The 26,164-nt window shown below is 40.9% G+C and overlaps 1 protein-coding gene across 4 annotated transcripts in view; it reads left to right on the forward strand.

The window, feature by feature from the left end:
• Positions 1-26,164, forward strand: part of fermt2 (FERM domain containing kindlin 2) — a 49,434-nt gene that overhangs the window by 12,574 nt on the left and 10,696 nt on the right. For 2 of the 4 annotated variants that reach the window (XM_058090356.2, XM_058090358.2), the window contains exons 3-8: positions 6,350-6,583; positions 16,483-16,611; positions 19,617-19,649; positions 21,542-21,767; positions 21,846-21,948; positions 22,493-22,600. In XM_058090356.2, coding sequence (XP_057946339.1) covers positions 6,350-6,583; positions 16,483-16,611; positions 19,617-19,649; positions 21,542-21,767; positions 21,846-21,948; positions 22,493-22,600 — 833 coding nt within the window. The remainder of the gene's footprint in view (positions 1-6,349; positions 6,584-16,482; positions 16,612-19,616; positions 19,650-21,541; positions 21,768-21,845; positions 21,949-22,492; positions 22,601-26,164) is intronic. The other 2 variants (XM_058090360.2, XM_058090361.2) reach the window with 1 other exon arrangement.

Genomic DNA, 26,164 nt, shown 5'->3' on the forward strand with positions numbered 1-26,164 from the left:
TTGTGTATGAAAACAAGCCTCCAGTCTCGCACAACTACCCCTGTCGCGTCAAGCTAAAGTCACCATAGAAACCACACCCATTGTCAAGGTTTTATCAGCTCAAAATGCTGAAAGTTTGAACTTGGCTCTTATGCTTCGCCACCCTCCAAAGCCACTGGATCTTTAAAAAAAAAAAAAAAGAATGTAAATATTATATTGTGCGTGTTTGTTTGTGTGTGCAAGCACTAAGTTGCTGGAAACTTTTGTCTAGTCTTATCTGTCGATGTCACGAGGCCTGTGTTTTGCTTCGGGACTCAGGTGACTGTCAATGAAATAGCGATTACACTGAGTTTGTTTCACTTTCGGCTTTCCCCTGTCAGGGGTCACCACATTGTCATCACATTAATACTTTTGACCGGATGCCCTTCCTGATGCAACCCTGGCTGAAAATCGAACCCACTGCTATGATAGACAGAGGCAAAAACAAAAAATGTCATAATGATTGGAGGCCACAAGATCTTATCATTACATACAAATGTAAAGGTGACTATATGGGTCTTATTTCATGTCTAGAAGGCTCGAATAATGATAAACCGTGTTGAACATTGTAAACAGGTTTTCCATGCCATAACATATTCCATTTTATGTTGAATCCTACTTTGGGGAAATTCACTTATTGCGCTGGAGTCTGGAACCAATTACTAGTGACGAGCTGGATGCCGGATACGAGTTTGGAACGAGTACATTTCATCATTATCTGTATTCATGTTTAAAGAAAATGCTCATTATGTATTCACTTTTCATGCATTGTGATTGGCCAGCCACACACAGTGACTGCCTCACATGATGCAATTGTGCAATTGCAAAATTTAAAAACGGCTTGTGTTGGGTTGCTCACACTGCCACCATTTTATTAGGTTTTCTTCAGCTCGCCTGCGGTTTGTATTTAATGTTTTCGGTAAAATTGTTTCATAATGTACGTAGGCTTGTATGCAGGCTTGCATAAGCATAAGTGCTATTTCCCAGCCACCCGTCCATCCATTTTTTCTGCCGCTTATCCTCACTAGGGTCGTGAGGGTATGCTGGAGCCTATCCCAGCTGGGCAAGAGGTGGGGTGCACACTGGACTGGCACTATTTTCCTTGAAATGTATTTTTGTCTTCTTCCATGAAGTCATCATAAAACAGGTGTAATACTTACAATATAATAATTTTGTTGTTGGAGGTACACGGACAGCGGTAACAGTAGTCGATCGACAGGCCACAACATTAGGTACATCTGTGCAGTGGCTGCATCGAACACTCTGCCTGTATGGCTATGGTCAAATATTACAGAGGCTGCTTTGTTTGGAATGAGTGTTGGGGGTGGAAAAAGCCAAAGAAAAAGCATTCATTTTCCTAATGACTCCTCTTATTGATCCCCTTCTGTCCGGTCGTCCTCATTTCTCTTTTTCTCTTTGTCCTTTCCAATATATTCTTCATTGCCTGTGCCCCTTCCAGCAGTCCATCCTCTTGTCCCCTCCCCCAAGCTTCCACAAACATCAGCATCTTTCAACGTAAACGCCATAGACACTCTGACTTGGATAGAATGCAAAGCGGAACCAAAGGGGCTGGTAATGGGACACCTAAATCAATCCATATCGTTTTAATAATCGGTGCATCTGAGTGAGGTCGCTGTACAAAGCAGAAGAAGCAATCCTGGTTGAGAGCAGCAACAATGGTGATGGTGTTGAATAAAAATAAATCGCTTTACCAGAATTTATGGATTAATTTAGCTTGTTAAAGCGTGTGCACACCCACACAAACACACACCTAATGTAGTTAATGGATGAATAAGAACACCAAGCTCTTTAGCAAGTGCTTGCGCATTCAATCTTTGTATCATCTTTCACGTCCTGCAGAGGTCATAAAGCAACGCCTTGCCATTCTGCTTCCCCTTCTCTCGTCTTGTACTAGGTCCTCCTTGTACACACACACACACACTCTCTCATCACGATGGGATTGCGGGCCCACATTTAATGCACCCAATTACTTAGGCTGCCGCATTACGTCAGGCTTGGCAGGCTGTATTTTTAGCCGGGATATGCCCGCTCTCCCTCCCATTTTGTGTGGATTAAGTTACCTACTCGTTGTCGAAAGAGCCTGTCCAGTAAGGCTTGATGGGAACGTAGGAGGTAAGAAGGTTTTGTCCAGTTAGCTTTTTGGGGGGTTAGGGGACCAGTCAGAAGTGAGCACATAAAGCAGGGGTCTCAAGCATGCGGCCCGCAGGCCAAATGTGGCCCGCAGGACACTAGTTAATGTTAGTGCGGCCTGCGCAAGTTTGATATGGATGCTGTATGGTATCATGTACCCAGAAAAAATTATTACGTTTGATTAATGTTCATGTTAAAGGTTAAATAACTGTTAATAGTTATCCTCCCTATCCATGTGGAAGTGGTAAGTTTTTGGCTATTTAAGTTTAAAGGAAATAACTTGAAGGCTACCGTTTAGGTCGCTAGCTCTCTAGTTTGCGAGTTAGCATGTGTCTCAAGACCCTGCAGTTGCGCAATATGTTGTAAATAAAAAAAAGTATAAATGTGACTATAGTCGTGTTTTGTCATGTCTACAGGGCTCTAATAATGCTTTGTTCATTTTAATCTGAAAAAAATAATTTGTCTACCCACCAACTATATGTGGTTTCTTAAGTTTTTATTATTTGCCGTTTTATTATTATTATATTAATTTATTACTGATTGATTTTCTTTATTCTTGATTTGTTTATTTATTTTTCATCTTATTTTGTGCAGAAAAATAAAAATTTAGATATTTGAGAACAGTGGAATGTTTTATCAGAGCTTTTATTGTAGAAAATCGAAACCAAAGCAAAGTTTATTCATTTTTCTGTTTTTAATAAATGCGTTTTTTTTTTTTTTTTGGAAAACCTGATGCGGCCAAGTCTCGCCCAGACCCTAGCTCCAGTTGGTTTGAGACCCCTGACATAAAGGATAAGTGAGATGTGCAGCCATGTCTCCACAGTCAGCATTGTGGTTTACGTAGACTTACTATACTTACTATGAGAACATTTCTATAGAATTTGGTCTGTGGTAAGGACTGAGTGCATGCTCAGATGCCAGAAATCACATAGTTGTTCAAGAAAAAAAAAAAATGTTTTCCTTCTGACCACCAGTTATAGTCGTGCTACAAAAGCTGTTTCTCCGATGCTACCTCGCAAGCTGGAGATGTGCACAGCTGAGGAATCAGGAAGTGGCGATGACAGTTAGACCCCATGCCGCTAGAGTAATGCACACAAGGCCCCTTAAAAGAAAGCTTTGGAATGTTTTCACTCTGCTACCAAGTGTTTGCGCCGTAAACTGTGTGGAACCAACAGCTTCACAAATAAGCCCCCCCTCCCCCCGCGCCAAGATCCCCATCAATGCAGTTGACACAGGCGCAAGGGGGCCCCCGCAATGACATCCACATTGAAAGGTTGGTGGCCACACTCTTGTTGAACTTTCTTGCCAGTCCTAATCACCGGTGTAATCTCTTCCTCGGCCTGGCATCACAGCGGTCTTGTTTCCTGATCCTGAGCAGAACAATCTGTCGGTTCACCAAGCTCTAATCCCTTTTCATTCATCCTTTAGATGGGATCTCAAGGAGGGTGTCAACAGTTCATATGGATGCCCCCTTTTTTGTAAGGATTTAGGTTACCATGGCACCAAAGAGATCGCCATTGAGTCACTTCCAAGAGGACTCTGTCATATTTTCCTTTCAGAACGAGCAGTGAGTCAGTCGTTGCTATTTACCGTGGAAAACAACATGCAGTGCTGTGCAGTGAGGTTTCCCATTTGTTCTTTTCCTGCAGTCACGTAGATGCAGTGCCACATTTCATCCGATGTGTTCAGCCTTGAATGACAATGAACTCATCTGTCTGATTCTCATTGGGCTTGAGCTCCATGGAACACTGCATTTAAATACGTCAGGGTCTTTGGGTGCTTCCTGGATGATATTGCAATAAGTGGGACCGTTATGAGATGCAAGAAAACATTGAAGGGTGCTTTCAGACATATATTCCTGTTGAATGAGTTTGTTTCCCCTCTGAAGACGGTCAACTCTCTTGCGGACCAAAAATTGCGCAAAACTTTTAGTAGGTATGAAGTAGTCTGCTTGATTGCCCATATAATTACTGTTAAGTTTTTCATTTGTTACTTCTGTTTCACTCACTAATACAGTAAGTCTTCCTGTTGTAAGTTTGTTTTGCTTTTGATTCCTTCTGCCGTTGCAACACATTTTACCTTCAAGAGCCCTTAAAGCACACTTGCTGGTGCAGCTACAGTATCGCACACAAACTGATTAAAGGATGATTTAATAAACTGATGTCTGAGTCTGAGCAGTGACTCAGTGAGCGAGGAGAAAAACCTGCAGGGATCGGCTGGACAGTGTCTAAAAGAAGACGTGGGTGGAGGAAATGAGACACCACTCTGCCATTAAACAAAAAAAAAAAAGCTGGAGTAATGGCATCACAACTAGAAGCAAAGTACATTAAAACTCAAAGCCTTGGTTGACATCTGAAACAGAACTTTAGCGCATCGTGCTGCTGGTATCGAAACCAGAGTGAGGTGATTGGCCAAACAGCTGCTTTGAGTTGCCTCCAAATCCCAGAGGTACTCATACAATGAGAACAGCGCTATGCTGTCATTACAGCCTGGAAGCAATGTGGGGTTTTGGGTGGCTTGTCTCTGCTTTCCAGGGATCAGAGTGTGACTTTGCAACAAAGAGGCAGGTATGAACCCGATAGCCCCTCTGTGTCGCACAAGCTGACACATACCCACTGTTCTCCTCCCTGACACTTTGACTTTACAAATATTCTTCAGAAGACCCCCACATGTGATCTTCTGCCCTGGGGGGACACACATTTGGTTGACATTTTGCACCCTGATGTCTGTGGACTGTAGACCTTTGCATATATCACCATATTTTTGGGATGTATCACAGTATAACAATATAAAATCATATAAAATGTTTATTTGGCTGAGTCTTGTAATGGTAATGGTTTTATTTCATTTGAACATGCATCAGATTACAATTGAGTGCACCCTCCATCTGGTACTTTTACAATCAGTAACTGTTACATTTGTTCACTTCCTGCTTTCCATCATACAGTTTAGGGTTTTTTTTATTTTATTTTTAATAATGCACCTCGTAATGGGTACCATAGTAAGTGTCAATATAGTGATATACATATATAGCATATCATGACTGGTTCAAGACTCTTCATCCTTGTATTTAGCTAGCATAACGTAGTCCTAGCATAGAAGTGTTTCAAATGTACTTCTTCCCTGAGATCATATTTCTCCTATCTTGTCGAAGTATTGCATGACATTTTTCGGTTGTTTTTAGCCTTATGCATTATTTTAGCTGTTTGAAAATTAACTATATCAGCAAGTTTAAGTATTTGTGATTTTAGAAATAAGGAGTAAATATGTTCTGTGTAGGCGGCATTATGAATTATCCTTACTGACCTTTTTTGCAGTACATTTAGTGAGTGAAGATTGCTTTTATAGTTATTAGCCCATATTTCCAGACAATAAGTAAGATATGGTAGAACCAGAGAGCAATAATACCGTTTAAGGTTTTTTTTTGTTAGTTTTTTTTTTTAATAATGCACCTCGTACCGAAGTAGGAGGTGATATGACCATCCAATGACATAATGGGTACCATAGTAAGTGTCAATATAGTGATATATATAGCACATCATGACTGGTTCAAGACTCTTCATCCTTGTATTTAGCAAACATCAACTGCTTGTATTGTTTCTTGGAGTCACTCTTGTTTTGTGTACACATACACGGGGCAAACAGCGTTCTTATTTTGCGAAAGTGTGTTCTGTGTGCGTGGAGAACATGTACTTATCCTAAAAAGGGGTGGGTTCAGAAATAAATTTGCTTCTCATATTATTTTTACTCACAACCTGCACGTCGTCATCTGCCACTGTATTAAAGGACCAATTGCACAACCAAACATGTTTGCAAACCAAGCTAACCCCTGCTAGCTTCTATTCACGCTCTGTAAGAGGAGATTCAGCCAACTTTTGCCGCCGTTTATCACTATTTCAACCTGTTTAGGTCAGGAGGGGATTATTTTGTGTTTATAATAATTTTGTGCCAGGATTACATCCACAGAAACGTTCCTTCTCACGATGAGAATCTTATATAGCCGCCGTGGCGCACAGTCATCCACTCGGCTTGTTTACGTTTATAAGTCATTTTCTTATTATTGGAAGAATATATACCGGTACACAGATATATAAAAAAATATCACCCAACCTTACTTTAAAGGAATTACTCCTGCTGTGATTGCTATGTTTGCATTCTAATATCATGTTCTTATCTCCAGATGTAAAGAAGGACTGGTCGGACCATGCTCTGTGGTGGGAGAAGAAGAAGACATGGCTGCTGAAAACCCACTGGACACTGGACAAGTACGGCATCCAAGCCGACGCCCGCCTCCTCTTCACACCGCAGCACAAGCTCCTGCGCCTCCAGCTGCCTAACATGAAGCACATGAAGGTCAAGGTCAACTTCTCCGACCGCGTCTTCAAGGCCGTCTCCGACATCTGCAAGACGTTCAGTAAGTGGAATCATGGTAGAATCCCTCTTCTTAGATCCTTCTCCTTTTTTTAATTTCTTGGCAATCCGTGATGTTTACCCAACATCCTTACTCGGCGCCTCCAACTGGTAGTGCACTGTTTTCTCAGGAGTCACGTCCTTGGAACCGGGGCTCCATCTCGTCTTGCTCTCATGTTTAGTCAACACAAATTATCAGTTTGGCTCCGATTTAAAACAAGCGAGTAGAAATCATACAAAAAACACACCATAGAGTGGAGACCTTCTATCAAGGTGGACTGACCTGCATGGCAATGCTTCCTGATTTGTGGTTTATTTTCAGTTTACTCACTATTGTGCAGGGAGGTGTATTATTATTATTATTATTATTATTATTATTATTATTGCTAATATGACATCATACAACATCTATGTTACATGCTTGTCCTGGTGCATGGCCAATCATACTGTTTGACTTGAATTTGTAGTTTATTGTGGGTTTTTTGTGGTTATTTATGTTAGGTAATAGTGGCTACTATTGGGAGGAAGGATTGCATTAATTATATGACATCTATGTTGCACGTTTGTGCATCAGAAAGCATAGCATGGGCTTTGAATTTGCGGTTTACTCGGGAGTTGTTCTGATTATTTAATCTACGCAGAGTTTGCATTAGTAACTGGTGGGAGGAGCAATTGCATTAGAAAGGCCATGGCTGCATTTTGTGTTCGGAATGATCAAAATCAGCAGCACTTCCAAGGGTCATGGGCACAGATTCTATTGATATCCGTCATCCTGAGCACTGCTATCCCTTCTGACGCCTCTGAGTCAAAGTTCACATACCCTTAACCTGCTAACGCCCACTTTTCTTTGGCCTCAAGTCACTGTCTCCAGTGGGCTTTTCCCCCTTATAAATCTGTCCATCATTCAGGGTCACGACACACCTGTTGTGTCCATGTCATTGGGCCAGGTTCACCAGGCAGGATCATGTGGCAGCCTTTCTATTTTTACTGACCTCTCCAGGTAGCAGTCAATTTGGCAAATTGGCAGGACTGGAGCATATTATTTTCTGATGGCATGAAAAGAGACATTTTTGCGTCTATCCAGAGGGGTTGTTTTACGGAAGGCACTGGCAAGGACGGAGAAACAAGCCTGTAGCTTTAGCTGGGGCCGCCCCGATTGGGAATGTGTCTACTTGTTTCAGGAATACCTCTATTTTAGCTTGGAAATTTCAGACAAATTTCTTTTGGCAGACTTGTTGCATACCAAGTTGTTGTGAGATTTGGCTGTGTGTTATTGGTTCAGTGCCAAATTCAGGGGTGAGTGTGCCTTTTTTTTTTTTTCAGTTGGCACCAAACTCCTTTTCTACAATATAAACCAAACCTAACGTCACTTCCAGCTTTTTTTTATATTATAGCTACATTATTGTTATCACCAGCCAACGTCTTTTAACAGGACTTCCATTCATGAGAGTAGGAATATGGAAGAAACACTCCCAGTTTTAGAAGAGCTCCCATGTTCATCACAGCCTGTTACTCGCTATGCTTTAATGTGTGAAATTGCTCAGTTCCACCCCTGGTTTGACCTTTTTACATTTGGTAGCTTTACATTCCATGCTGCATTAGGAAGTGGCCCATGAGTAGCAAGACATTATCACCAGATGAAGCCATCTTTGGAATTTAAATTCTCCATACTATAACCGTAATGTTTGGTTTAACATGACTTTCAACAATACAGCTCTCCACATAAACCACAGATCCGTCACTAATTACAATTGTGTCCTCACCCATTTGTCCATTAAGAGTCATTCAGACGTCAGCTTCTCCTCTCTAGACGTCCTGGACTGACTTCAGTCACTCCACAACGCCCCCCCCCCACCCCCCGGCTCAATACTTAACCCTTTGCCAGCAGGAGGTTGTTTACCTCTTCCTGCGAGTAAGCGACCACACGAAATGTAGTCTTCACAAGTGACTAACACATGACTAGACCTGGGAGCCCAAAAGTGCCACAAAAGGAGACTTTTCCTCCCCCCCACTCCAACACTTAAGAGTCAACAAGAGTCAGGTTGCTCTACTTAAACACCTCATGCAACAACTTCGCTGTGTGAAGGCTAAAAGCCTCTTTTGCATTGCCTATAAAAGCTGCCTTTAGTCTGCGTTGCTTTTGAAATGGAAGAAGGTGCTCCTATTTAATGTATTCTGAGGTAGAATCAGAGGCAGGATGTCATGTATGTTTAAGGGTACTTTGTAATGCTGGGACCTGGCCTTGGATGTTTAAAACCTGGCAAAATCAATGGTATCGTCATTAGCGCACACACTGCAGCAACTACTCCTGTAAACGCACGGAAATGCGTATGCGCCTCACACTCCAGACGCTTCGTGTTCATATTAACAGGTCGCATTTCTTTGGAAATGTGAAGGACTACATAAGAAATTGTGCATCATACTCCATGGTGTCAACGTTGCCCAACTGTCGGCGCTGTGTTTTGCACAATCACTGTGTCAAAGAGGTCTGACAAGTCGAAGGAATGTACCGCTAATGCAGGGGTCCCAAACTTGTGCATTTGGAGCCTGCAGCACCGTTGTGTTGTGGCCCCGTACTTGACATCAGAGTTTAGTCTAAGTGCCGCTAACACACCCTGGGAGATGGTCGAAAGCACTGTAGCTTTCTTAAAGGAAGAGGCTGTCATGAGTAGACTCTTGTACTACTCATGAGAACACTAAACAGCAACTACATTTATTGTAGACATGTAACATTAATCATTTTGTAAATAGAATGCTCAAGCACATGTTTAGAGTTAATGTTGAACGAGGGTGAACGAAAATAAATTTCTGGGGATCACAATAGATGAAAATATGAGCTGGAAACCTCATATTACAAATATACAACATAAGGTGGCCAAAAATATTTCAGTATCGAACAAAGCAAAATTTGTTCTCAATCAGAAATCACTCCACACTTTTTATTGCTCTCTGGTTCTACCGTATCTTACTTATTGTGTGGAAATATGGGCTAATAACTATAAAAGCAATCGTCACTCGCTAAATGTACTGCAAAAAAGGTCAGTAAGGATAATTCATAATGCCGCCTACAGAGAACATACTAACTCCTTATTTCTAAAATCACAAATACTTCAACTTGCTGATATAGTTCATCTTCAAACAGCTAAAATAATGCATAAGGCTAAAAACAACCAATTACCAAAAATGTCATCCAATACTTCTCTACAAGAGAACTACATTTGAAACACTTCTATGCTAGGACTACGGTATGCTAGCCATAGCATTTGAGTATGTGGAATCAAACTATGGAATGGATTGAGTAAGGACCTCAAACAATGCACAACGATGAGCCAATTCAAGAAACAATACAAGCAGTTGATGTTTGCTAAATACAAGGATGAAGAGTCTTGAACCAGTCATGATGTGCTATATATATCACTACCACTTACTATGGTACACATTATGGCATTGTATGGTCATATCACCTCGTACTTTGGTATGAGGTGCATTTAAAAAATAATAATAATAATAAATTGTAAAAACCTTTATTAAAAAACCTGTATTATGGAAAGCAGGAAGTGAACAAATGTAACAGTTACTGATTGTAAAAGTACCAGATGGAGGGGTAGGATTTAATAAGCTTTGCTTCTTCCTACTCCTTTTGGACATGTGGAACTGTGAACTGATTATGGGATGCACTCAATTGTAATCTGATGCATGTTCAAATGAAATGAACCATTACCATGATATCAGCAGTATAACCACTAGTGTGTTAACTAGTAGGCGGTGATAGCTGTTGACTCCATTGCAAGTGTTTTGGTACAACTTTTGATGCATAATGTATTTCTCCAGACATTGTAACTAGAATCATACAATGTTTGCTTTGGATGTTAGGTAAAGAATATTGCAATCAAGTGTTTCATTGCTTCGGTGGTTTAGCACATTTACGGTCTGCCAAGTGATGTCTTGGCAGACTACTGTTGTCATAACAATGTGCTTTTTCTTTCTCGAGTGCAGTTTTAACAAGCATTATCAGCCTTTTTGCTCATCCTTTTCACTTCTTTCTTGATGCGGGGGTTTCAATACTTCTTTCAATAACATTTTAAGGACATTCTGTGGATGTTTGAGGTTTTTTCCTTGGAGGGATTTTTTTTATCGCCACTTGTCAACGTGGTGATACCCTTATGTTTTGGAGGATTTCTATCAGGATGATAGGACTTTTATTTTATAACTCTCTTGTTTCTTGTGGCTTTTGACCCATCCTCCACAAAACAGATGTGAGTACCTGTGAGGCACATAAGGAAAATATCATCAGAAGAACTCACCCCTCTTTTTAGTCCGTTTAGGGTCTGTCTGTCTGCTATTTCTTTGTGAATTCAGAATGTGACAGTCTACGCCATTGTTGTGTGCTGCATTGAACCATGTCTTCCAAGGAGCACATCATCTTCCAGCACTGCTTTGTTGGCTCTCAGTCAAGCCCTCAGCTCTGCTTACTCCCGCAAGACTCCTGGATGGATGGTTGAGTCTTATTCAGGTGTCACTTCTGCTAATGGACCACATTTTTTTTTGTAAGCTACACTCAGGCTCCAAGTATGTGGCAAACTTTTTCTCACCAGATCGTGAAAGATTCTGAGCATATAATTCAAATTCTTGACCAAGTTTGACAGCAATGAATGTGCCTGTTATGATCTGTATCGATCCTGTGCCAGGTATATTGTGGTTTTGTTGGTATTTTGTTTGTCAGTCTGAGTTTTCCTAGATTATACAATTTATTGTCAGACATCGATAGAATATGTGACTTTTCCCCTTAGGTGGACTGCTGATTTTTATTATTCTGAACACAAAATGCACCATGGCCTTTCTAAAGGCATCGTTTCAACAGTGTTAGTGAAGATGTGAATGAAAACTTGTTGTCAGAAAAAGGAGGTAACCCCTATTGATGTTAAAGAGGACCCGTTTTCCCTATAAATACTTATAAATGTATTCTCGTATTAAACAATGTCAAAGTTTCAGATAATGAGGTTTGTGCATTTGGCACTGAGCCCTAAAAGAAGTTTGGGATGGTTCAAAACGCTGGTGGTAAAACCGTTCCTTTGCGACATCATAGAAGGGCAGACTTCCGTATATATATAAACTCTCTGCCCTCCCCCAAGCTCTGCTCTGCTGTTTACTTGCTAACAATGCTAGCACCACATTTGTTTAAAATTTCCAAAAACGCCACCACCAGGCAGTAGTGGTTGGAGGTCCTGATCCCCTACCAGCTAAAGAAATGGGTTTTAATCGGTTAACTGCATTTCACACTTGACTGTTTTGTGAACATGGGCCGCTATGCATCTGGACTAGCTGATAAACTTGCTGAAGCCTTACGCCTTTCCAACATGACTTGGTTGTGTGGAAGACTCGGAAGTCTAAGTAGTAAGTAACAAAGCGCTTGTATAATAATAATAGCACTAACCCAGTTTTTTACACACTGGTTGTCCCGCTATCGTTAAAACACACCCTCCGGTCACCCTTCTTGAAAAGGGGGACCACCACCCCAGTCTGTCAATCCAAAGGTACTGTTTCTGACTTCCACGCAATGTTGAAGAGACGTGCCAGCCAAGACAGTCCCTCAACATCCAGAGCCTTGAGGAATTCTGGGCGGAACTCGTTTACCCCCGGAGCTTTGCCACTGAGGACCGTTTTAACCGCCCCAGATACCAGCCTTAGTGTCCTCCTGGTGGAGCTGGAGGAGGTGGCCGGGGAGCGGGAAGTCTGGGCTTCCCTACTAGGACTGCTGCCTTCGCGACCCGGACATGGATAAGCGGAGGAAAATGGAAAATGGATGGTTGTCCCGCAAAACACATTCCATGTTGGGGAAAACCGCTAAAATGCTAACGCTACCTACCATTGAGAGACGTCTTGAAGTAACCTCTTTTTTTGAGAAACTTCGGACTGTGCAGTCTCCCCTTCCGGATTGGATTCGGGATCCAATGCATATGGCTGTATGTTAAAACCGGATATTTTTAAAAGATAAATCGCTGTTTATCAACTCCTATAAAGTTGGGTGCAGAAACCGGAAGTCTTTATATGCACTTGGCAGTGGACAAAATCGCCGTTTATTATCAGCAACAGTTAGCGGCACAAACCGGATGTGTTTCTATGCACTTGGCAGTGTAACCAATGACAGCAGAGTGGGCGTGCCTGGAGGCAGGCCATGAGTGAAATTAAAACACATCGGTTTTGCAGGAAGCACAAAATCCAAAGAAATTCAGCTGAATATTTGCAGATTCTGGAAGAAGTAGAACACTTTCTGTGCTGGTTGTCGTGTGTAGCTGCCCTATAGTCTACAAGTCAATACAAAGGGCTGAAAAATGAGCTTAATAGGTCCCCTTTAAAAACTAAAAACTCTGGATGCCCGATTCTGTAGGATATTTATACAACACTGATACGGATCACTTCTTGCTTCTCAAGATCGACAACTAATATAACCGATAACATTATGATCTATTTTTAAAATTTATAATTAACTGTAGTTTGTGCACACCTAGACGTAAGAACGACTCAAAGTAGGATTTGACAAACTGTACCTGTAGATAGATTTTTCCTACCCAATATCATGACATGACTATCACAGTGGAACCTCGGTTAGGGTCTGCCCCGGTTAGGGTGTTTTTCAATTAATACAGAAAATTGACACCAAAGTTTCCGTACATTTGCATACAAAACAACACTTGTCATGCTACCAATACACTGCACGAGTCCTCCACTGTTCTAAATTCATTTCTATCAGAAAAATGCATTAGCTACTAAAGAAGCTAGCTTGCTACCGAAATGCCAAACCGGAAGTGGAAGTCAACCATAGACGATGCCTTCAGCCCTCCACTCTCAAAAATGTCAACAAACACGTTTTTATAGTTTTAAATGTCTATAAATTATGATTAAAAGGGATAAATAAACATTTAAAGATTACTTTTGCCTTCACTGAAACTCATTCTTGATGTCAATGTTCCCAAAGACACAATGTGGCAATATGCTATTTTGTCATGAGTTATGTTTTTCCACAAAAACAACTTCAGGACCCTCTGATTTGCGATAAAGGAAAATAAGAGTGTATGACAATTATTCCTTAATAGTAAATTCATAAATGCCACGTGGCTTACACGCACATAGTCTGTGCAAATGTGTGTGTGTGTGTGTTTTGGACCCCTAGCTCGGTGGGACAGAAGCTCGGCAGCACGCCTGCAACTGACATGGCTGTATAAGGGCACAGGGATTGTGCTTTAACGCTACAGCGAAGCCAGAATGGAAGGAGGGAGCGAGAGTGAGAGTGAGAGTGAGCGAGCTCCCATCTGGTAGATTTTAATACTCCTGGAATGCTTTTGCTTTAGTTACACAAAGCAAACAAGCCTTCCTACTAACTAAGATGTTCTCTCTCTGCTCATGCTTCCTTAAGCAACTTCTTCAATCACATTATCATAATAGTAAATGAAGGGAACAAAGTCATTTGCGTGATTCTCAAATGTCAGTTTGGGTCTTAATTCAAGTAGAATTAAATCCATGTGAGCATCCAGATGTGCTTCCCAATTTGCCACATGGACTCTGGTCCTAACACATCCAAAGACCCCCCCACCTTCACCCTCACTATCACCATCGCTGCTGCAGAGTGGAAAAAAAGAAGCTACTCTGTTTTAGTCATTATATCACATTGTGAACATGACTCTTCTTCAAATACACACACACACACACAGTTATGATATGTTTAAAGTTCTACTGTTCAGCAGCAACCTAATAGCACTTGTGTGTGTGTGTGTGTGTGTGTGTGTGTGTGTGTGTGTGTGTGTGTGTGTGTGTGTGTGTTAGAGGACTGGAGGGGGGGTTGAGGTTGTGTCTGGCCTGTCTCAGTTGAGGATTACAACTTGAAGCAAGATTTGTGGATTGCCCGAGAAAGGGGATTTAGGTTTTTTTTTTCCACTGCTCATGTGCACAGCTGTCTGCATTTCTTACCTTATTTACGCTCATTGTCACTATTGTATGTACATTAACATTCTTTTCTTACATTTCTACTCTACAATTTTAATATGATTCCCAGCTGAATGTTTTGAAGACACGTGCTAATGTTACCAAAAGTGAGTCCATATTTAATGTAACACAGTAGACTTTGCACAGATTCCTACAAAACAGAAACAAAGTCCAGGGCCTTGGTAATGCCCAACTTTTGTAACATTTACTATTCCATTCCTAATCGAGATAAGCTTTCTTTTCAGCACCTAGTTTCACTAGAAAGTTGGTTACTTCTTCAACATAATTAATAATTCCAAACATTTTGTGTGATATTCTTCTGAAGCATTGTGCTTATTTTGTTAGAAAATAGTCTATACAGGGCTCTACATTAAAAACAAAAATGACTTGCCCATGGGGAATCCTTAAGGTGAGAACTACTTGCCCGAACTTGCCCCATGTAAAATGAAATGACTGCCATAATGATATCTAATTTTTGTGGCATCACATGAGAATCTCAAATAAAGATGAAATGATTATCATTTCTTGTGGTTGTTTTCCTACATACATCATGACGTTGCATGGAAATCTGGATTGTCAAGAGACTTCCAGGCACTTTGCCTTTTATAAGTTGTGCACCACAATGAAACATTATTGAATAGACACATTTGTGTACTAGTAAAGTGTTTTTAATCCAGAAAAAAATGCTCAATGGTCAAACAATAATTTGTGAAGCAAAGGTGAGAAAAATCCACAGAGAAATGGAAGCGCTAGATTTTGTAGCTTGTGCAAAATCAGCACTTGGTATTGGATCTAATCGCTGGTGTTTCATTGTGACCACTTCAAATTGTCACAGCAATGTGATCCACTCACCTGTGCCATCATTTGATTTGCTGCCGCTAATAAAATACTTGTTTAGGAGGCACTGGTTCATCACTTTTTGTTGTTTTCCTTCACAAGTTGTTGAAGAATTAGACCATGTTGGCAGGGACGCCATGATAGATTCACTGATTTTTTTTTCGCTGATTGTTTAATCGCGAACAAGAACGGGTGTGGGTAAAACGCGGACTGTGGACTGCAGACCGCGGTCTAAGTAAACGATTCTGATTGGTCCATTTCAAGATTTGCAAGGATTGGTTTGCAAATTACCACCGGAATTACGCCGGAATTTTACCAACACCCAACAAGAACCGCTTTAAAAAAAAAACTCTTGGCAGTATGGCATGCCAAAGTGCACTTGCCCGACGGGAATATCACTGATTGGATTTACTTGCCCCAACTTTGTTTTAACTTGCCCCGGGCCATCGGTACATCGTTATTGTCGAGTGGTTCTTAATAATTTTGTGTCATAACCCTACTTGGGTTCTACCATTGGGTACTGGGGTATTGGGTATTACCATTCCTGATCATATTTGTACATTTGTACAAACCACTGTCCGAGTTGCTGGCACCAGAATAGTTCAAGCATGAATAAAGACACTCATAGACATGCCAACCTTTAAGACATTTTATTAGTAGTCGCCCCTTTGCCTCCCAAAGTTGAGTTAATTTCAGATGCTGATTTTCAGTGAGCTTGAAAAGTTCTGCGGTTTTATAGGGTGTGTGTGTGGGTTATGCAGAATATAAAAAATACAAACAATACAAATACAAACAATTGCGGTGCTGAAGATGACAACTTGAGTGGTTGTAGTTTTCAGGAGGAGGATGAAGATGGTGGTGAATGACTTTTCTAACAGGCTACTGTTTAACTAGCTGTGTTCCCTGCACTCTTTGACGGTCTGTAGGAAAAAGCATTTATGTAATTCAAAGTTAAAATCTTTCTTGTAAGGCCTTTTTAAATTTAATGGGTATTGCTTACCTATCAGTGCGCTTTATGGTCCTGAAATGACGTCCATTTCAAGTATTGACAACCAATGACATTTGTGACTCCCTTTCTCGTTCCAGATATCCGCCACCCAGAGGAGTTATCTCTACTCCGCAAGCCACGTGATCCTAAAAAGAAGAAAAAAAAGTTAGAGGAGGCAGAAGAAGCCGATCTGGAGCTAGAGGGTCCATTGCTAACCCCTGGATCAGGTAAGGCACCATGAAAAACTGGTTAAGGGAAATATTGGTGCATTTTAATCAAAAAACTAATACAATTTGCTCACAGCGGAGCTTGTGATGGTTCCCAGTGTTCATTCTATGTGTCAAATTTTGAACTTGTCTTCGAAAACCGCTAAGATACACCTTGCAACCAGAGAACCACAATTCTGGTTGTTAGCCTGAAGCCCTGTGTGGCCTCTGCAGACCTGGCTCTCAATTCCTTGGCAGGGAGCATGAAGGATGGTTGGGATTCCACACATAGTTGGTCACGCTGCCATTTTAACCAGGCCGCGCAACCCCCACCTCTTCCTTTCCTTCAGCCAGCGAGTGCTGAGTTACGACCAAGTGGGCAGGGAGGAGCAGAAGACAACAGGCTGCATTGCTTTCACAGTTAGCATGCACAACAACAGCGGGATGGCAAACTTTCCCTCCATCAACATAGCAAAAGATCATGTATTTCATGTGCAATCACCTCCAAAAAACACGATTTAACGGCACCAACACCCAAACGGTCGGGTGCCTTTCTGTGATGGATATATAGACATGTTATTTTTTCCCTCACACTCTTTAATGGTGCCAAGGACCGCTTACAGCAAGAATGTGCAGAATCCCCTATCAGATCACATGCTATAGCTGGAGAGTGTACTGCATGGCCAAATTGCTAGGCGTTATTCCGTCCCATGTGTGCAAGGGGCCTGGCCTTTTTTGCTTGGATCTCCTGATTAGAATCACAAGGCCTCCCCGAGGAGAGGAAGCGATGCAATCACAACACCAGCCAACTCCAACTATTCCCTTCTTACTCTAATGTAGGGCATACTGTATATCACAGGGATGGGCATTTCCTTTTTAGCTGTTGCTAGAGTTGCTAGAATCACTCTCTGATTGTTCTGACCTCCTGTTTCCATCACCATGTCGCGTTGAAATTAATCAACGTCACATAGCTCACATCATTTTAGTCGTCTTTAGACACCAAACTACTGGAATATAATATGCTGTAATTACAACAGAGACGTTTATTTACCTAAACCGCAAAGACAACAGGGATACGTTAGTTTTTTTATTACAACTATTATTATTTGATTCTAACAGTCATTTCTAATAAATAATTAAGTTTTTTTTTTTAACTCCAATAAAACTGAGTGCATCAGAAAGTGTAAAGGAAAGCGTAGCTCTTTTTGACCACATTGTACATTTTATACAGGTATATCTCACAACACAGCAGCAACAGAACCAGTGTTGTTATAGCGGGAAGGAGCAAACTGCTGAGCTAGCATTTACAGTGAGTTTCACATCAACAGATGAATAGCGCACGTATAGGTAGACTAATACTACTCATGACACTTCAAATGCAGGTACTGCCATCTTGGGCCTTAATAAAAAAAATAAAAAAAACTACATCAAGAGGTTGCCTATAGCCACAGCTTTTAATGCCATGTATGGGGTGTATGCGTTATTAAACAGTTTAATTGACTTTTTTTTATAGTAGTGGAAAGCAAAACAAAGCTCTTTTTGACCACATGGCTCATTTTTAGTATATTGCATAACAGAGCGCCAACAGAACCAATGTTGTAATAGCGGTAACTGCTCAGCTAGCATTAACAGCATCATCAACTCTGTATTGAATTAATCAGAACATTTGCAGTAGTTAAATGGGTTCATTTTGTCGTCTTATTGAATATTTAGTTTGTTATATTCAGACATGATTTTGTTATATTTCGACTATCCAAACACACACTGGTTCTACCATATCTTACATATGAAATATGGAAATACGGGGTAATAACTATCAATCGTCACTCGCTAAATGTACTGCAAAAAAGGTCAGTTACCAAATTACCAAACCAATTACCAAAAAATGTCATCCAATACTTCTCTACAAGAGAACTACATTTGAAACACTTCTATGCTAGGGCTACGTTATGCTAGCCATAGCATTTCAGTATGTGGAATCAAACTATGGAATGGATTGAGTAAGGACCTCAAACAATGCACAACGATGAGCCAATTCAAGAAACAATACAAGCAGTTGATGTTTGCTAAATACAAGGATGAAGAGTCTTGAACCAGTCATGATGTGCTATATATATCACTATATTGACACTTACTATGGTACCCATTATGTCATTGGATGCTCATATCACCTCGTACTTTGGTAAAAGGTACATTATAAAAAAAACAAAAAAACCTTAAACTGTATTATGGAAAGCAGGAAGTGAACAAATGTAACAGTTAGTGATTGTAAAAGTACCAGATGGAGGGGTAGGATTTAATAAGCTTTGCTTCTTCCTACTCCTTTTGGACATGTGGAACTGTGAACTGATTATGGGATGCACTCAATTGTAATCTGGTGCATGTTCAAATGAAATAAAACCATTACCATTACCATTGTACTGTTAAAAATATACTGTAGCATTTACGCTGGTGGAATCAATGACAGCTCTTGTATAGGGTTTCCCAATAAAATTCATTCCAAAGAACTTTATGCTTGAAAAGATTTAATATGGTGGTACATACAGACAGACATACATACATATTATGCACAATACAGATAGTGACACAAATAATGTGGCTGGTATGTGGCTAGGCTGAGATCATATAATAAGTATATGACCAATTGTTTCCACAAGGAGGTTACCCAAAACCTCACCCTCTATCTCTGTCTCATTTTTAGAAAACCTCACATACACAAGCGCCAAGAACATTAAAAAAAGCAGCCTGAGAATGCATTGCTGTGCTCATATATTTTGTCAGACACTTGGGACTGTCACTTTAAACGGCATGGCTGGGTCAAGTTGTCCGACACCTCGCCTGTTTTGACTCTTCAGTGGGTGGACTTCCCATGCCAACACCTTAAAATGACGAAGATCTTCTCATACTTGTTTTCCTTTCACCTCCTTCCATCCTTTAAAAAAAGTCTCCCCAATAATCCCATTGATTGTCTGTTCCCATCCCTCTACTTTCCTTCTCTTTTCCCTTCCTTTCTCTTTTCACCCTAGCCTCTGAGATCATACACATCGGACCTGTCAAAGGTAAGCTTTCCCCTACTATTCTTTTTTTTTTGTCTTCTTCTGCAATGCTTCTTCACCATTGCCCCCCCTCCCCCACCCCCACTGCTGGTTTGTTGAGGTCACCTGACATCCGTAACCATTTGAGGGAAGGCCAGCTGCGTATCGTCTGGCTATACCAAGGCAAATACAACTCACATGATAAAAGATTACAGTAATAGTAATGGTCGCTCAGGGGTGTCCAAACTTTTTTTCCAGAGAAGGCCACACTGAAAAATGAAAGGAAGCAAGGGCCAATTTGATATTTTTTAAAGCAACATATATTGTATATTTCAAGAAAAAAAACGCACCTCAGCTTTGTGATGTAGGTTTAAAAAAAAAAAAAATTCGTTCTTTTCCCCCATTTTCCAAATATTTCTGCTTTCCTATAATGTAAATTTGTGTTGATATAATAATATTCCTATAGTATATCTTTTCACCCCACCCTAATATTCTAAAAACAAAAGTTTTTGTTCTGTTTTACAGGTTTTTGTAAAATAACATTTTTCTTATTTCTTATTTTTTTTTCTTATTTTCTTATTTCAACTCTGTACTACTAAAATTACATTATTTTCCCTCATAATATACAAGTTTATCCTCATTAGAATGACTATTTTCCCTCATTTTATTCTCATTAAATTACACCTGTTTTGTTTAAAAAAAAAAAACAAAATTGAATTATCCAACTATTTCAACTTCCTTCTTGGTATTCTTCTTGTAATCATGACTTTTTCTACTTTTTACACTTTTTTCTGTTAATATTTTGACTTTGAGTTTTTTCCCTTTTCACCGTTTTAGATATATTAAAAACTGCAGGTCAATAAAAAAAACAGCCATGGGCTGCAAATGGGACCCAGGCTGCACTTTGGACACCCCTATAGTAGCTCTCACTATTTTCTCACTATTTTTAGATGACTTTTTAGAAGTATTCAGTCCAGAATCACATTTTGAAAAATCGTCTGACTACGGTGTCATATAAGAAATAACACTCTAACCTTCATACAATTTAACATGCAACGTGTGCTGCAAAGCATGCTGGGAGTCTGGAAGCTATTGCTTGCCCAATTAAAGGGTCGCTTCTGTTACGCAAGCTAAAGTGCCTCTCATCATCTCCTCAGGGTGTGCAGGGCACATGTACACTAAACGTTAATGTTAGGGTCCACAAAGGCAGGTTTGAGACCTCTGCTATAAGTATTGTAGAAGTTTATATCCGGTCTTGGTGGTCTAGAAGCCGTCCACGGATGTGTGGGAGTTTGCTGCATGTTAGCATTCTCTGTGACTTTTCCCTCATATCAGCAAGTCTGTAAACAGGATGGAGGAGTTGTGTTGCCAGCTTGTACGCTACTCTGTTGAGATATTTTGGATTCCTCAAGAGACCCCTCATGGGAGACTGGGAGGTCTCTTCCTGACCCGCTGAACCCAGCATTAGAGAAAATCCGGCAAGGAGCACATGAATAACACCTCCTTTCCTCCCAGAAAGAAGGATGGATCTTGCACCCCCTGTTCTCATGACCCCTGTTGTTGCGCCCTCACAAACCAAGTCCACTTCCTGGTTTGAGATGGGATTTAACTGTTGTCGCTTTTTTGACCTTGGGCCCACAAAAGGAGAACGGGATGGAGGGGATTGCAAATATTTGACATTTCCTGTGTGCAGTGCATTCCTGTAGGTTTGAACTTGAGTAAACGGGTATCCCTGATTATCTTGTGCATCATCTGCTTGCATGCTGGTCCACATCAGCTCCTCCAGGAGGTCACTCATCTGCAATGTGTGGGCTGGTTCATCACATGCTGCTATTAAGTGTGATCACCTGGATGCTTCAAATAGCTTCGTCCTTAAGCCGCTCTTCCTGGCCTAACTGATGACTTTGCGCCTACAGGAAGCATCTATTCCAGCCCGGGATTGTACAGCAAGACAATGACGCCCACGTACGACTCCAGGGACGGCAGCCCGCTGTCGCCCACGTCCGCCTGGTTTGGGGACAGCCCGCTTTCGGAGGGCAATCCCGGCATCCTCGCCGTCAGCCAGCCCATCTCCTCACCGGACATCCTGGTCAAACTCTACAAGCCACAGTCCTTGCTGGACAAAGCCAAGATCAACCAAGGGTGAGAGTTCGTACAGCTTAGTGTTATGGTGACTGTAAGTCTGTTGGTTTGAAAGGAATATGTTCTCCATGTGTGCAGGTGGTTGGACTCCTCCAGGTCTCTGATGGAGCAGGATGTGAAGGAGAATGAGGTGTTGCTGCTAAGGTTTAAATACCACAGTTTCTTTGACCTCAATCCAAAGGTAATTATCACAGGCGTTTTTGACACTATGTAGTATTGGGGATGTCCGATCATATCAGCCCAATATTATCGATAAAAATTTTGCTATAGATTTTTTTGCCAATATTGATAGGATATCTATAAGAAAGCAGTGTATATCACCTGTGTACAGTATTTTTTAGTACAGTGGAACCTCTGAGATTTGTTTAGATTTAGAATAAATGTGTCCCATATAAAGCCAACTGTACAGGCAATGTTTTAAACAAGTCCTACAAATGTAAAAAGTTAACCACAGTTTAAACAAAACAAAAGCATCAAGCTTGAGTTCAATAATAAGTGATGACATTCATAGTGACTTTAAATAGGAATCTTTTGAGGCTACCCAAAAATTCAAAGAAAAAGCAAAACACACACTTAGAATGACTCATCAATGCCTTATGTGCAACTTTAGAGGCATTTTTTCTAAAAATACTTCCAGGGCATTCATTTGAATTGGTTGTACTGTATAATGGTGTTTTTGCCCTGCCGGTTTCCCCCTTGGTCATACTGTTCTCAATCCATTCCAGTATGATGCCATCCGGGTGAACCAGCTCTACGAACAAGCCAAGTGGGCCATCTTGCTGGAGGAGATTGAGTGTACGGAGGAGGAAATGATGATGTTTGCTGCCTTGCAGGTAAAGATTTGCCTCTGAATGTGACGGTGTCTTCTTCAGCATTTAAAAATGTTGAGACATAAGTCTTCCATCGGGGGATTGCGTACATCGGCCTCCGGACCGCACACTCCTAAATTGAGAGTCGCCAGTTTTAACGCGGCATGTGTATTGCTGCTTGGCTGCTGCACGTTGTGGAAGAATCACACACTGTCGTGGTTGTTGACGTTACTTAACAGGCTAATTGACACCAGCGTTTCCCATACATTCACTTGTGGTGGCCAGTCACTTATAAATTTGGACAGCCACAGATTGCTAATGCTACGTGTTCGGAATTCTCCATGGTGATGCATGTTTACGAGGACTAAGGATCGACCGATACATCGGCCAGCCGATATATCGAGCCGATATTTTTTTTTTTTTTCCCCTTGTATCGGCATCGGCCGATACGCGAGTGGGTTCGTTGATGTATTTTTCCACAGCTTGATTTAAAGTCAGGCATCAGGCGGCAGAGGACCCCGCAACACACGTAAGGACAGGCAGAGGACCCCGCAACACACGCTCTGATAAAACATTCCACAAATATCTTAATTTTTATTTTTCTGCACAAAATAAGATGAAAAATAAATAAACAAATCAAGAATAAAGAAAATCAATCAATAATAAATAAATATAATAACAATAATAATAAAACGGCAAATAAAAAAAACTTAAGAAACCACATATAGTTGGTGGGTAGACAAATTATTTTTTTCAGATTAAAATTAAAGCATTATTAGAGCCCTGTAGACATGACAAAACACGACTATAGTCACATTTATACTTTTTTATTTACAACATATTGCGCAACTGCAGGGTCTTGAGACACATGCTAACTCGCAAACTAGAGAGCTAGCGACCTAAACGGTAGCCTTCAAGTTATTTCCTTAAACTTAAATAGCCAAAAACTTACCACTTACCACTGTTTCCCATACATTCACTTGTGGTGGCCCGTCACTTATAAATTTGGACAGCCACAGATTGCTAATGACTACGTGTTCGGAATTCTCCATGGTGATGCACGTTTACGAGGACTAAGGATTGACCGATCGATATTTGCGTTTTTTCCTCTTGTATCGTATCAGCCGATATGTGCGTGGGTTCGCCGATGTATTTTTCCACTGCATGATTTAAAGTCAGGCATCAGGCGGCAGAGGACCCCGCAACACACGTAGTCGCGGTACCCCGCCCCCACTGTTGAATCACAACAAGGGCGCGATTTCACAAGTAATAGAGTTAGCTTGCTTTTAACACTTTACTAAGCCCATCACATTTCACTGGGTGATCGCTAGGCATAACAGTTTAAGTCATGGTGTGACGACAACAAGAAAGCCCAAAAACATCACATACCAACGCAACAGACAAATAAAAGCACTCTCACTAGTTGAGCAGAACAAGAATGAACAACTATGCAACTTTACATGCGTGTCGTGTTGTGTGTGCGCTCTCTCCGAGCACGCACACACATATAGTGTCTGCTTATGAGAGGTCTTTATCGTGCACAACACGAACTTTAATGTTTAATGTTTTATATATCGTACTAAATTGTGTCAGTGTGATGTGTTTTTGTGTGTGGAGGCGAGGTGGGGGGGGGGGGGGGGGTGCGCGTCATGTTGTGGAGGAGCAGTCATCACATCGATGCTAGATACATTTAAACTACGACAGAAATGTTTTGCACATGGTTGAATATTTATTCCTTTTAATGCTGATAATGCCATTCCGTTCAGTGTTTACATTTCAATAAATATTTGTTTAAACATGAGACCTGTAATATTTATCATGGTAATTTTTTCATGTGAATTGAGGGATCAAAAGCAGTATCGGCCACAAATATCAACCCAAGCAAAGGGTGATGGGGAAAAAATTGGTATCGGCATTGACCCCAAAAAAACCATATCGGTCGATCCCTAACAAGGACGCGATGATCCCGCATTTAGGTGTGATTTATGTTCTGAACTTTCAGTGCTGTGTTGTATTGAATAGGATGATGCTCAATGAAGCTTCCCATGGTTAAAATCATGCCATCAAGTACAGCACTGCATTTACAAATCAATCAATCAGTCAATCAATTAATTCATTATTATGAGGTATAGTGGGAATGACATACAGATTGCCCCTTCTTCGTACTGGGGTGGTGCCCTCACTATTTCGGGCCCTCGTAAACTGCGGGTGCCGGGACCTGAGGACGCCACCCTGTCCTCGCCCCAAGGGTTAATTATAGAGCATCTTAGGGCCACGGGATGCTGTGCTTTGGCCCCGGACCACACACACCCTCAGCGGGACAGACATGATCTGCCCGCTCAGGCGTCGAGGTGTTTCTACGCTTTAGCTAAGCTGTTATAATTAACCGGTTTCCCGTTACTCCGCACCACCGAGAGAATCCAAGTTGAGTGTGTTTAGACTGCTTTGCTTTCTGTTAGCGCTTAAGCAGATACTATTTTTTCATGGGGGTATGGGTGGGGGCATCATGAGCTCATGCTATTGGCTAAGGTTTCATGAGTCTGACTGAAGGCTGAGTGGATACAAGAGTCTAAATAAAGAGCCCAGATCATCCACATTCACTTTGTCACCTGCTACTGTTGGCATGTCATCACCTGGGCGGCACACTGACATGATCAGGTGTCAGAAAATTATTTCAATCCCAACACTAGGGTGTTGACTCATGAAGACAACAGCAAGACAACACTCTCCAAAAACAAAGTCTAGATCAGGGGTCTCAAACTCAATTTACCTGGGGGCCAGTGGAGCTAGGGTCTGGGCAAGGATGGGCCGCATCAGGTTTTCCAAAAAAAAAAACCCCAAAAAACGCATTTATTAAAAACAGAAAAATATACAAACTTTTTCAGTGCTTTGGTTCCGATTTTCTACAATAAAAGCTCTGATAAAACATTGCACTGTTCTCAAATATCTTAATTTTTATTTTTCTGCACAAAATAAGATGAAAAATAAATAAACAAATCAAAAATAAAGAAAATCAGTAATAAATAAATATAATAATAATAATAATAAAACGGCATATAATAAAAACTTAAGAAACCACATATACGTAGTTGGTGGGTAGACAAATTATGTTTTTCAGATTAAAATTAAAGCATTATTAGAGCCCTGTAGACATGACAAAACAAGACTATAGTCACATTTATACTCTTTTTATTTACAACATATTGCGCAACTGCAGGGTCTTGAGACACATGCTAACTCGCAAACTAGAGAGCTGGTGACCTAAACGGTAGCCTTCAAGTTATTTCCTTTAAACTTAAATAGCCAAACACTTACCACTTCCACACGGATAGCGAGGATAACTATTACCAGTTATTTAACCTTTAACATGAACATTAATCAAACGTAATAATTTTTTCTGGGTACATGATACCATACAGCATCCATATCAAACTTGCGCGGGCTGCACTAACATTAAACTTTCATATCAAGGCGGGGGCCTCAAACTAGTGTCCTGCGGGCCACATTTGGCCCGCGGGCTGCGTGTTTGAGACCCCTGGTCTAGATGAACTCCCTAGCTGGAGTTATGTCCCTCTGTCTGGAATAAAC

Source organism: Doryrhamphus excisus, linkage group LG14, assembly GCF_037039965.1.
Source record: "Doryrhamphus excisus strain RoL-2023G ecotype Guam linkage group LG14, RoL_Dexc_Guam_v1.1, whole genome shotgun sequence".
NCBI classification, from domain to species: domain Eukaryota; kingdom Metazoa; phylum Chordata; class Actinopteri; order Syngnathiformes; family Syngnathidae; genus Doryrhamphus; species Doryrhamphus excisus.